This window comes from Pristiophorus japonicus, chromosome 13 (assembly GCF_044704955.1).
Source record: "Pristiophorus japonicus isolate sPriJap1 chromosome 13, sPriJap1.hap1, whole genome shotgun sequence".
Taxonomy (NCBI): domain Eukaryota; kingdom Metazoa; phylum Chordata; class Chondrichthyes; family Pristiophoridae; genus Pristiophorus; species Pristiophorus japonicus.
The window spans coordinates 79125478-79139181 of record NC_091989.1 but is presented as its reverse complement, the minus strand read 5'-3'; the positions used below and the strand labels follow the sequence as shown (position 1 = coordinate 79139181).

General features: G+C 43.5%; 1 protein-coding gene across 9 annotated transcripts in view; it reads right to left on the bottom strand.

Annotated features, from left to right (window-relative positions):
• The window catches only part of cfap54 (cilia and flagella associated protein 54), a 724932-nt gene that overhangs the window by 541022 nt on the left and 170206 nt on the right, over nucleotides 1–13704 (bottom strand). For all 9 annotated transcript variants that reach the window (XM_070897703.1, XM_070897704.1, XM_070897705.1 and 6 more), the window contains one exon: nucleotides 1279–1455. In XM_070897703.1, coding sequence (XP_070753804.1) covers nucleotides 1279–1455 — 177 coding nt within the window. The remainder of the gene's footprint in view (nucleotides 1–1278; nucleotides 1456–13704) is intronic.

The window sequence follows — 13704 nt, the reverse complement described above, 5'->3', positions numbered from 1 at the left end:
CGCAGAGAGTTGTTGATGCCAGTTCATTGGATCTATTCAAGAGGGAGTTAGATATGGCCCTTATGACTAAGGGGATCAAGGGGTATGGAGAGAAAGGAGGAAAGGGGTACTGAGGGAGTGATCAGCCATGATCTTATTGAATAGCGGTGCAGGCTCGACGGGCCGAATGGCCTTCTCCTGCAGCTATTTTCTATGTTTCTATGTTTTATAGTCTCAGAATAAAGGGTCGGCCATTTAGGAGATAAGGAGAAATTTCTTCACTCAAAGGATTGTGAATCTTTGGAATTCTCTACCCCAATGAGCTATGGATGCTCAGTTATTGAGTATATTCAAGACAGAGATTGATAAATTTTTGGATACTAAGGGAATCAAGGGATATGGGGATTGGGCAGGTAGGTGGAGTTGAGGATGAAAATTAGCCATGATCTTACTGAATGGTGGAGCTAGCACAAAGGGCCAAATGGCCTCGTCTTGCTCCTATTTCCTATGTTCTTATCTTCTCATGTACTTATGTACATGTACATTTACAACATCCACAGAATTCCTCTCCAACATTTTGGCCACTATCATTATTAACGGTAACTAGCCTTTAATTATAAAGTTTATGTGCCAACTACAATGGTCATTCTCCAGTGCTCAAGACACTATCCTAGCCATTATGAAGCATTGAAAAATATCAAACTAAGTATCAATAATTTCTCATTTAATTATTTAAGGATCCTATAATGCTGCCCATCTGGCCCAGAACACTTATGAATATTTAATCCTTCTTACTTCTGCACTGCTTTACTAACTTCTGTCGGTGTTATGGATTGCATTTAACATGAGTGAAATTTGTGCACGATCCTTCTTGGTGAAAGCTGAAGTGAAAGACTCTGATCAATATCTATATCCTGATCATCTGTACAAAAGCAAAATACTGCAGATGCAGGAATCTGAAATAAAAACAGAAAATGCTGGAAATCTCAGCGGGTCAGGTAGCATCTGTGGAGAGAGAAACAGAGTTAACGTTTCAGGTCGATGACGTTCGATGACATCTGTTTCTCTCCCCACAGATGCTGCCTGACCCACTGAGATTTTCAGCATTTTCTGTCCTGATCATGTGTTACTTTTACCCAATTTATTTTTTATTGTACCAAACATTACCAGTACTAAAATAAAAATGTGAAAAATCTTATTTATTACAACTGCTACGAACATAGTACGTCCATTTTTGCACTGGCAAAAATATAAATAATCACAGCATTGTCTAAAAGAATACTTTAAAAGTTTGTCAACCTTTTTCGAGGAAACAAAAGGAGCTGGTTTGAATGTCATTGAGTTGTTTGTTCTAGACAGCAGAATGGGGGCTGGTACAATATCAGGCTTCTTGTCATCTGAGGAATGCTGTTGTGTGCTTAATGAATATAGTTTCTTCTCCTCAGCTTCAGCCTTCTGTAGCAGAGTCACAGCTTCCTATAAAATAATATTGTTTCTTTAACAGGCACTCTCACCGTTGGAAATTTTTGATAAAATCAACTAATTACAAACAATTATGCTTTCTGTTCATTTTCAAACATTTATGTTTAAATTGTGGCAAAAAGTTAACATATACAGTTTGTATTGAAGCAAGTATATTAATTATCAGCAGCGGGAATTTCCTCAGGGATTCTCCTGCAGTGCCGATATAATTCAGCAAAAGTTTGGCAGAAATTATGTTTATGCACCTTGACGAAGTTTTCACTAAGCTACGGTGGTGAAGTGGGAGACACCATGAGGAAATTCCTGGTGTATCTCTACTTCTGCTATTCAGCCCCCTCATACTTCATTAAATTTATTCAAGCCTGATAGGAAATGTGGAAATGGCTGAGACCTTAAACAATTATTTTGCTTTGGTCTTCACAGTGGAAGACACAAAAACCATGGCAAAAATTGCTAGTCACGGGAATGTGGGAAGGGAGGACCTTGAGACAATCACTATCAATAGGGGGGTAGTGCTGGACAGACTAATGGGACTCAAGGTAGACAAGTCTCCTGGTCCTGATGAAATGCATCCCAGGGTATTAAAAGAGATGCCGGAAGTTATAGCAGATGCATTCGTTATAATCTACCAAAATTCTCTGGACTCTGGGGAGGTACCAGCGGATTGGAAAGCAGCTAATGTAACGCCTCTTTTTAAAAAAGGGGGCAGACAAAAGGCAGGTAACTATAGGCCGGTTAGTTTAACATCTGTAGTGGGAAAAATGCTTGAAGCTATCATTAAAGAAGAAATAGCGGGACATCTAGATAGGAATAGTGCAATCAAGCAGACGCAACATGGATTCATGAAGGGGAAATCATGTTTAACTAATTTACTGGAATTCTTTGACGATATAATAAGCATGGTGGATAGAGGTGTACCGATGGATGTGGTGTATTTAGATTTCCAAAAGGCATTCGATAAGGTGCCACACAAAAGGTTACTGCAGAAGATAAAAGGTACGCGGAGTCAGAGGAAATGTATTAGCATGGATAGAGAATTGGCTGGCTAACAGAAAGCAGAGAGTCGAGATAAATGGGTCCTTTTCGGGTTGGAAATCGGTGGTTCGTGGTGTGCCGCAGGGATCGGTGCTGGGACCACAACTGTTTACAATATACATAGATGACCTGGAAGAGGGGACAGAGTGTAGTGTAACAAAATTTGCAGATGACACAAAGATTAGTGGGAAAGCGGGTTGTGTAGAGGACACAGAGAGGCTGCAAAGAGATTTAGATAGGTTAAGCGAATGGGCTAAGGTTTGGCAGATGGAATACAATGTCGGAAAATATGAGGTCATCCACCTTGGAAAAAAACACAGTAAAAGGGAATATTATTTGAATGGGGAGAAATTACAACATGTTGCAGTGCAGAGGGACCTGGGGGTCCTTGTGCATGAATCCCAAAAAGTTAGTTTGCAGGTGCAGCAGGTAATCAGGAAGGCGAATGGAATGTTGGCCTTCATTGCGAGAGGGATGGAGTACAAAAGCAGGGAGGTCCTGCTGCAACTGTACAGGGTATTAGTGAGGCCGCACTTGGAGTACTGCGTGCAGTTTTGCTCACCTTACTTCAGGAAGGATATACTAGCCTTGGAGGGGGTACAGAGGCGATTCACTATGCCGATTCCGGAGATGAGGGGGTTACCTTATGATGATAGATTGAGTAGACTGGGTCTTTACTCGTTGGAGTTCAGAAGGATGAGGGTTGATCTTCTACAAACATTTAAAATAATGAAAGGGATAGACAAGATATAAGCAGAGAGGTTGTTTCCACTGGTTGGGGAGACTAGAACTAGGGGGCACAGCCTCAAAATACGGGGGAGCCAATTTAAAACCGAGTTGAGAAGGAATTTCTTCTCCCAGAGGGTTGTGAATCTGTGGAATTCTCTGCCCAAGGAAGCAGTTGAGGCTAGCTCATTGAATGTATTCAAATCACAGATAGATAGATTTTTAACCAATAAGGGAATTAAGGGTTATGGGGAGCGGGCGGGTAAGTGGAGCTGAGTCCACGGCCAGATCTTTTTGAATGGCGGAGCAGGCTCGAGGGTCTAGATGGCCTACTCCTGTTCCTAATTCTTATGTTCTAATGATCTTATGACACATACTTACTAATTCATTAGAAAAAGGTGTAGTGCCAAAGGACTGGTGGATAGCTAACATAATACCTATATTTAAGAAGGGAGATAGAACATGTCCAAGAAACTATAGACCAGTCAGCTTAACATCGGTGGTAGGAAAAATAATGGAATCCCTACTGAAGGAGAACACAGAAGAACATCTAGAAGCTAAAAATATAATAATGAATAGGCAGCATGGATTTAAAAAGGGAAAGTCTTGCTTGACCAACCTCACTGAATTTATTTGAAGAGGTAACAGAGAGAATAGACCATGGTAATGCAGTAGACGTCATTTCTCTAGATTTTCAAAAGGCCTTCAATAAGATACCACATAATATACTGATGAACAAGGTCAGAGAATGCGGAGTCAGGGAACAAGTAGCAGAATAGATAGCTAGCTGACTTCAAGACAGAAAGCAGAGAGTAGAAGTAAAGGGTAGCTATTCACAGTGACAGAAGGTGGGTAGTGGTGTTCCACAAGGATCAGTGCTGGGACCACTGTTGTTCACAATTTAGACTTTGGAATCAAAAACACTTTCTAAATTTGCGGATAACAACAAATTGGCGGGGATAATTAATACTGAGGAGGACTGCAACAAATTACAGGAAGACATTAATAAGTTTGCAGAATGGGCATATAATTGGCAAACGAAATTCAACACAGATAAATGTGAGGATTACATTTTGCTGGGAAGAATAGGGAAGTTACTTATTACTTGGAGGATGCGAGTCTGGGTGGGGTAGAGGAGCAAAGGGATCTCGCAGTACAAATACACATATCACTAAAACTAGCGACACAGGTTAACATAAAAAAGCAAACCAGGCTCTAGAGTTTATTTTGAGAGGGATAGATTTTTAAAGTAGTGAAGTTATGCTAAACTTGTATCAAATCTTGTTTAGACGAGGTTCCCGGCCAATTAAAAGGAAGCCGGTCATTTGATGATGTGTACAATTCTGGTCACCATATTATCAAAAGGATATTGAGGCACTGGAAAGGGTGAAGAGAAGATTTGCAAGGATGATACCAGAAATGCAAAGGTAAACCTATCAGAAAAGGATGAGCAGGCGGGGTATCTTTTCACTTGAAAAAAGGCTGGGAGGTGACCTAATAGAGGTATTTAATATTATGAAAGGTTTTGATAGAGTAGATACAGAGAGATTGTTTCCAATTGTGGGGAAGAGCATAATTAGAGGCCATCAATATAAGATAGTCAGCAAGAAATCAAATAGGGAATTCAGAAGAAACTTCTTTACCTGGAGAGTGGTGAGAATGTGGAACTCGCTACCACAGGGAGTAGTTGAGGCAAATAGTATAGATGCATTTAAGAGGAGGCTAGATAAGCATATGATGGAGAAAGGAATAGAAGGTTATGCTAACAGAGGTAGATGAGGAAAGACGGGAGGAGGCTCGAGTGTGCATAAACGCCAGCATGGACTGGTTGGGCCGTATAGCCTGTTTCTGTGCCATATATCCTATGTAATCATCAGCACTTGGAGGAAGTCACAGCATGCAGGGAGGTTCTCTTCCCTTCCAATGGGCTGAAGAGACCTCCCCAGGACACCACCGCAGATTGCTTGCACATTGCACAGGAGGGCACAAGCAGGGATGTCGTTAAGAGGAGCAGGCTGCAGTGGCACAAACCTTTTAATTACCTCAATAGATCATGAAACATTACTGCAAAGCCACACTCAACCTCATCCTGCTATGCCACTCATCACATCCCCACCACTCTGCCTTCCCTACCCTACTCCTGCACATCCTGACTCACACCGACTGACTTTGCACCTCCACCATCCCTGTCTATCTACATTATTACATCCCCATCTCACGAGCAAACCCTCACACTCACCCTCATCCTTGTCCAATCATACCAACAAACAACACAAAAGGGAAGGATCTTGGGTCTTTTAACCAATGTTCATGTAAAGTTTCTGTTGTGTTGTCAAGTATTGAAATTTTTATTTTCAACACATTGCCTTCTTGGACAGATTTGTGTGCACATTTGGAAGTGGCTTAGTGAGTTGTGGTGAATGGTGAGACATAACGCTACCCCCGCAATGGTGATGAGTGTGAAAGGAATGGCTTTGGCATTGCAAGGATGGTTTATGGTGCTGGTGCCAACCTGACGCATCATGTGGCAGCCAGGGTGTTCTGCATCAAGTGAAGTAAATCTGGCCATGGCAAGTCCATTTCTGGTCTTCCGGGCAGCAATGTGGTCAGGTGCTGATGCCCTATGCAGCATCAGGTGATTGCAGAGGTTGGTGTTGTTGGTGGTGCTGCTGGTGTGCCTGGTGATGCTGGTTTTGGGGCTGATTGTGATGGGATTCTGAGGACCAAGGTGAGATTTTTGATGCAATTGATGGCAGTGAGATGACAATGGTGAGAAAAGTTGTTCCAAGGAGGTGACAGTGGATAGAGAGTTTACTCCAAAACTTCCAAACTGCATAAAGCTCAAAAGTGTCTTCCAAATCCTGAAGACTCCAGCTTCTAAGGTTGGAAAGTAAACAGCTGTGAAATGGTAGCTTTTATACCACTTTTGCAGCTGTCACCTATTCAGAAGAATGGAGTCATTAAAAACCCGGCCTACTTACCCGATGTGATTCCCGAGCGTCGTGAGCCTCGTCAAAAAGCTGGAAAAATGGTAAGTAGATGGTAAAATGCTGTTTAAATACCATTTAACAAGCTTTTGACGATGTAAATTAACTCCCCCGCCACTTGGTGTTGTGTCTGTAAAGCGCCGACAGACCAGGCACTTGGGAAACTGACATGAAGGCGGGTTGACAGCAGGCTGCCGACCAGCTGTCAATCTTTTCTATTTTGACAGCGGACTCGCCTCTGAACCCAACCTCTGAGCGCAAGCAAAATTCCGGCCTATGTATTTCCTATCCAACACAAATCCTGTGTCACAATTCATCAGCACATTTTCTTATATGGAAATTTCTTGTAACGGATTGCGATTAATAAAACAGCAACAAATCAGAATTCTAACTGTTAACAGTGAACAAAATCTACCAATATGAAAACAGAAACTTAACCAATGAAGCCACTCATTATGGGCCCAAGTTTCCACATGATTTGCTCCTGATTTTTAGGAGCAACTGGTGGAGAACGGACTATCTTAGAAATCGCAATTCTCCACATTTTTTTTTCTGCAGTTCTAGTCATATAGAACAGTTCTACTTTGGAACAGAATTTTTTCTTCTAAAGGGGGCGTGTCCGGCCACTGACGCCTGATTTCAAAGTTTCCACAGTGAAAACGTACTCCAAACTAAGTTAGAATGGAGCAAGTGAAGATTTTTGTAGAACTGAAAAAACCTGTTCTATACATGAAAAAATCAGGCGCAGGTTACAAATTAGGCGTCCAGAACGAGGTGGGGGGGGGGAAGGGAAGTCATTAAATTCTACAATAAATCCTTATTTATACTTCTACAAATATTATACAAATAAATCCAACCTGAATAAACATTTATAAGCAAAGAAAAGATTAAATAAACCATCTTCCTACCTGTGTGAAGGCACGGAGAATGCTGCAGTCAGCCTGAGGCGCCCGTTCTTCCCGCGGGGGGGGGAGGAGGCGCCCGTTCTTCCCGCGGGGGGGGGGTAGGAGGCGCCCATTCTTTCCCGCGGGGGAGGGGGAGGCGCCCGTTCTTCCCGCGGGGGGGGTAGGAGGCGCCCATTCTTTCCCGCGGGGGAGGTGGAGGCACCCGTTCTTCCCGCGGGGGGGGGTAGGAGGCGCCCATTCTTTCCCGCGGGGGAGGGGGAGGCGCCCGTTCTTCCCGCGGGGGGGGGGGGAGGAGACAGTGAGAAGGCTGCAAGTGCTGATGTGCTGATGGCAATGTGCTTTTATTTAAAAAATGTTCAAAAATTAAACAGCTACAAAGAACTACAAAAATGGCCGAGTGCCAATGTTTTTTTCACACTGCGCGTGCGCGAACGCTCCAACGCGCACGCGCAGCGTTGCCAGCTGGAAAAAAACTAATTTAAATAGTACCCACTCCCTCCCACTTACAAAATCGGTGCGAGTGTCGGCTCCGCCCCCTGGGCGCCGCGCCAGGCATACAAGGAGCTGCAGAACGCTCCAGAATCGCGATTTGTTTTTTAGGCGCCGTTTTAGGCACGAAAAATGGGTGCCCAGCTCGGAGGGGCACCCGTTTTTTATCGTGTGGAAACTTGGGCCCAATATGCTTACAAAATGCTTTCATCTGCCACTTTCCTTCTCACAACCTTTTCATAATCAAAGCTCGAAAAATAAGGTTTCTGACAATAAAAGCATAATTAGTTACATATTACAACATTAGTAAACACCAATAAATTTGTCTTTTGTATTTTGGACTAACTTAACAATTTTCTTTGCTCAGAAGACTGAACCTCTCTCAAAAGCTTGGTCTTAGGAATTGATGAAATATACAAGGCCAGAAAAAAACATTTCAGTCTATCTGGTTGATCCCATAGGTTCACGAACAGGATAAATTATTCACTGCATCTTTGTCTCTTAATTGATTTTCTCATCAAATACCGGTCCAAATCTTGAATTTTCTGATTTTGTGCAGTCCATTCCAAATATGGTGTTATTCTTTTCTGAGGTATCACTCGGTTTGCTGAACAGCATTACTAACAATACCTGTGAATGCAATACCCTGGATCCCATGGTCTTCGTCTGTTCAATTTGGAACATTTCCCAACATGCATTCGTTTGAATCATTCAGTGCAAGACAGAGTGGTGCGATAAGAGAACCTGTGCTTCATTTTGTCCTAAAATCATAGTAGGCACTTCAGCACATATTGTACTTCTTCAACTGGAGCAATCTACTCTATTCCTATTTCCATTCCTTCTCCATGTCATTTTATAGAAACACAGAAAATAGGTGCAGGAGTAGGACATTCAGCCCTTCGAGCCTGCACCATCATTCAATAAGATCCTGCTGATCGTTCACCTCAGTACTCCTTTCCTGCTTTCTCTCCATACCTCTTGATCCCTTTAGCCGTAAGGGCCATATCTAACTCTCTCTTGAATATATCCAATGAACTGGCATCAACAACTGTCTGCGGTGGGGAATTCGACAGGTTCGCAACTCTATGGCTTACCCCTTATCCTTAGACTGTGTCCCCTGGTTCTGGACTTCCCCAACATCGGGAACAATCTTCCTGCATCTAACCTATCCCGTCCTGTCAGAATTTTATATGTTTCTATGAGATCACCTCTCATCCTTCTAAACTCCAGTGAATACAGGCCCAGTCAATCCAGTCTCTCCTCATATGTCAGTCCTGCCATCCCGGGAATCAGCAATCCTGGAGAAGTCCACAGCCCTGTCATGCATTGCTTGTGCAATCATTGGGAACTTGATGAAATCATTCCTCCGCGTATACAGTGCAGCTGTGACCTGGTAAACGCACACATCTTCAGTTGTAGCTTGAAATGATCCCGAGGCACAGAAGGCAAGTGCAGTTGTTGCCTTCACTTCAACAGGCAAGGCAGTTGGCGTTCTGCTTCTGGGCTGCAAATCTGCTCTCAGCATATCACAGATCTCATCGACAACTTTTCTGTGGAAATGCAGCCTTTTGACACAATCAGCCTTGCTCATGTCCAGGTATGAATGCCTGGCTCGATATTGCCAACGTGGGTAAGGTCTCCTGCCCATCAGCCTATGGGCTATGATGTTCCTGGTGTGGTGAGCTCTAATCAATTCTCTCCTATGCAGTGAATTGATGGAGAACCATTGCATAATCCGTGGTGTTGATAATGCAGCACTCATACTTGAATTACAAATTAAACTTTTAAACTTGCTGGCTGGCTGGCTCTCCCTCCCGGTGCTTTGTACACCTCCCCTGTCCCCTGGCCGAACGGCCTGGCTGCCTACAAATAACTTCGCAGGTCGGAGGCTGCTGTGCTGCTGGCGTCTGTGTCTCTGTGGCCCGCCTCACGGACGTCTCCCGCCCCTGACTCCTGGCCGAATGGCCTGGCAGCCTACAAGTAACTTCACAGCTCAGAAGGCTGCTGCTGCTGCCGCTGCTGCTTCAGACAGGTAGAAAAATTCAATGTTTTTATTATTTGCTTTATTTATCATTTATTATTCAGGATTGCTCTTTATTTGTAGAAGTTGAAACTGTTAAATGCTTGTAAAATGTAATTACTTCCCTTCCCCCCTCCCCCTCGTTCCCAATGCCTGATTTGTAACTTACGCCTGATTTGTAAGTGTAGGTAAGGTTTTTCTGAGCGTACAAAAATCTACACTTACTCCATTCTAAGTTAGCTTGGAGTAAGTTTTCACTGCCTAAACTTGGAAAACAGGAGTTGGTGGCTGGACACGCCCCCTTTTGAAAAAAAAATCTGTTCTGCAATGAAACTGTTCTAACTCACTAGAACTGGAGCAAACTAAATGGCGAGAATTGCAATTTCTAAGATGCTCCATTCTAAACTAGTTGCTCCAAAAAAATAGGAGCAACTCAGGCCGAAACTTGCCCCCTAAATCACTAATCAGCTGGAAACAATCCAGCACTGTTTCACTCTCTCAAATCCTTTCAAAAACCTTAACTATCTCTGTTCAAGTGAAGAAAATCTATTTTTGTTTAGCCTATCTTCATAACCTTTTAACACTAGTATCTTTCTGGTCAAATTTCTTATGTCCTTTTCATGGCTCTGATATCCTTCCTGTGACAAGGTAACCAGAACTGCATGCAATATTCCGATTGTCAAGGTTCGATTGAGGAATGTGGAGGGTGAAAGATTTTGGAATTTTCATTATGAACGTTTGATATTCGTTTTAAAGAAAACAAAAATAATGGACTTAAAATCCTCGGGTTCTTGGTAAAAGAACACAGAACTGACAGCAGAACAAAAATCAGGATGCATGGTGGCCATTTCGTTTTGTGCAGGATGTTTGGAGAAATATTTGCGCCGGCCAGACTGAAGGGAGTTTTTGTAAGCTATAAACCCTGAGTAATCGATAAACAATGCTGACAGTTGCAGCGATAAGGAAGAAAAGCCTGCAAATTGATAAAAGATTCTTTGGTGCTTAAACCAATCTAGCCATATAACGTATGATAATCAGACAGGAGATTTGAAAGAAGACCATATAAAAGACCCCATAACTACCAGGGTGTTTGCAGAACCACATTTAATGTCCTAGCAAGATGGCATAGGCAAGGTATCTTCTTTTTCTCCCAGGACAAAGAATTTTATATATTTTTCTGCATACTAATACATATAGTTATACTTGGTAAAAAAAAAGGTTGTCTGAACAGTTACTATCTTTCTAGTAAAATCTGTTTTGTTGTATGCCAAATTAAATTCTTTAAAGTTAGGAAATAACTACATTGTTTTGCATTTACTTGGCATTGGTGTTTACCAAAGAGGACTTTGCCAATTCTATGGTAAATGAGGAGGTTGCTGACATATAGGATGAAATAAAAATAAATGAAGAGGAGGTACTAGAAAGGCTGGCGATACTTAAAGTGGATAAGTCACCTGGTCCAGCTGGGATGCAGCCTAGGATGTTGAGGGAAGTAAGGGTAGAAACTGCAGAGGTTCTGGCCACAATCTTCCAATCATCCTTAGAGACAAGGGTGGTGCTAAAGGACTGGAGGATTGCAAATGTTATACCCTTGTTCAATAAAAGGGGAGAAGGATAAATCTGGCAGTTACAAGCCAGTCAGTTTAACGTCAGTGGCAGGGAAGCTTTTAGAAACAATGGCCCCAAGTTTCCACACGCGGCAAAACAGGCGCCCCTCCGAGCTGGGCGCCCGTTTTTCGCGCCGAAAACGGCACCTGAAAAAAAACGCGCTATTCTCGAGCGCTTTGCAGCTCGATGTCTGCTTGGCGCGGCGCCCAGGGGGCGGAGCCTACCACTCGCGCCGATTTTGGAAGTAGGAGGGGGCGGCTACCATTTAAATGAGTTTTTTCGTGCCGGCAACCCTGCGCGTGCGCATTGGAGCGTTCGCGCACGTGCAGTGTGAAGGAAACATTGGCACTCGGCCATTTTTGTAGTTCTTTGTAGCTGTTCAATTTTTAAAATTTTTTAATAAAACCACATTGCCCTTCCATGATCAGCACTGAGGCTTCTTGCAGCAGTGAGAAGGCTGCAGGAAGCCTCAGAAGTTGAGGCAGCCGTTTTCCAACGGGCCCGACTGACGGCAGGGGGGCCTTCCCCCCCCCCCCCCTGCCATCGGGAATGGCTGCCTCAACTTCTGAGGCTTCCTGCAGCCTCCTCCCTGCCTGCCCCCCGCTGCGGTTGGTCGGGCCCTTACTGCCTCCCCCACCCCCCCATGCCGTCGGGAACGGCTGCCATCTCCCTGCCTCCCCCCCGCTGCGGTCGGTCGGGCCCTTACTGCCTCCTCCCCCCCCCTGCCGTCGGGAACGGCTGCCTCAACTTGTGAGGCTTCCTGCAGCCTTCTCCCTGCTTGAAGCACTTTCACACTTATAAATTTTTATTCAGGTTGGAATTATTTGTATAATATTTGTATAAGTATAACTAAGGATTTATTGTAGAATGTAATGACTTCCCTCCTCCCCCCACCTCGTTCCGGACGCCTAATTTGTAACCTGCGCCTGATTCTTTAATGTGTAGACAAGGTTTTTTCAGTTCGACAAAAATCTTCACTTGCTCCATTCTAAGTTATTTGGAGTACGTTTTCACTGTGGAAACTTTCAAATCAGGTGTCAGTGGCCGGACACGCCCCCTTTTGAAAAAACAATTCTGTTCAAAAGTGAAACTGTTCTAACTGACTAGAACTGCAGAAAACTTAAATGTGGAGAATTGCGATTTCTAAGATACTCCGTTCTCCACCAGTTGCTCCTAAAAATCAGGAGCAAATCATGTGGAAACTTGGGGCCAATAATCCAGGAGAAAATTAACAGCCGCTTGGACAAGTATGGACTAATACAGGAGAACCAACATGGATTTGTTAAGAGCAAATCATGTTTGACTAACTTGACTGAGTTTTTTGATGAGGCAACAGAGATAGTAGATGAGGGCAGTGCAGTTGATATTGTGTATATGGACATAATAGGCTTGTTAGCAAAACTGAAGCCCATGGGATAAAACTATCAGTGGGGGCACAGATACAAAACTGGCTAAGGGATAGAAAACATACTTGTGCTGAATGGCTGATTTTCAGTTGAAGGCAAATATACAATGGTGTTCCCCAGGGTTCAATACCATTGCTGTACAGGGGATACAGGGCACAATTTTGAAATTTGCAATGAGAAAGATAGTAATAGACTTCAAGAGTACACAGACAGGCAGGTGAAGTGGGCGGACACATGGCAGATGAAATTAAATGCAGAAAAGTGTAAGGTGATACATTTTGGTTGGAAGAATGCAGAAAGACAATACAAGCTAAATGGAACAATTTAGAACAGAGAGACCTGTGGGTGCTTGTGCACAAATCCTTGAAGATGGCAGAACAAGTTAACAAAGCAATTACATAGAATTACACAGAAACAGGTGCTTATGCTCCACTCCAGCCTCCTACCATCCTTCTTCATCAGCATAATCCTCTATTCCTTTCTCCTTCATAGCTTATCTAGTCTCCCCTTAAATGCATCTATACTGTTCGCCTCAACCACTCCCTGTGGTAGCGAGTTCCACGTTCTCACCGTTCTCTGAGTAAATACATTTCTTCTGATTTCCCTATTTGATTTCTTATATTGAAGTTTTATGTTATATTGAAGGTTTCTAGTTTTGCTCTTCCACACAAGTGGAAACACTCTCTCCGTGTCTACTCTATCAAAACCTTTCATAATCAGAAGGTTGTGGGGCTCAAGTCCCACTCCAGGGACTCGAGCACATAAATCTAGGCTGACACTCCAGTGCAGTGCTGACGGAGTCATCATAGGCAGACCTTCGAACGAGGATGACTTGCTTCCACGAGTTCACAGGCATTTTGATGAAGGACCCGATGTTCCAGTCCTGAATTCCAATTGAGGGGGTGGAAGATACCTGTGCGTGAATTTTTTTAACGTGTGGTGACCGTTCACCAGCCACCACATGGGCTTGACAGAGCTAGGTATTGGTCCACTGGCAAGGATTAACCAAGACGACTGGAGACCTGGTCTGCTGCACGGACCTAGCGCGCACGCATATCGCAGTTTGG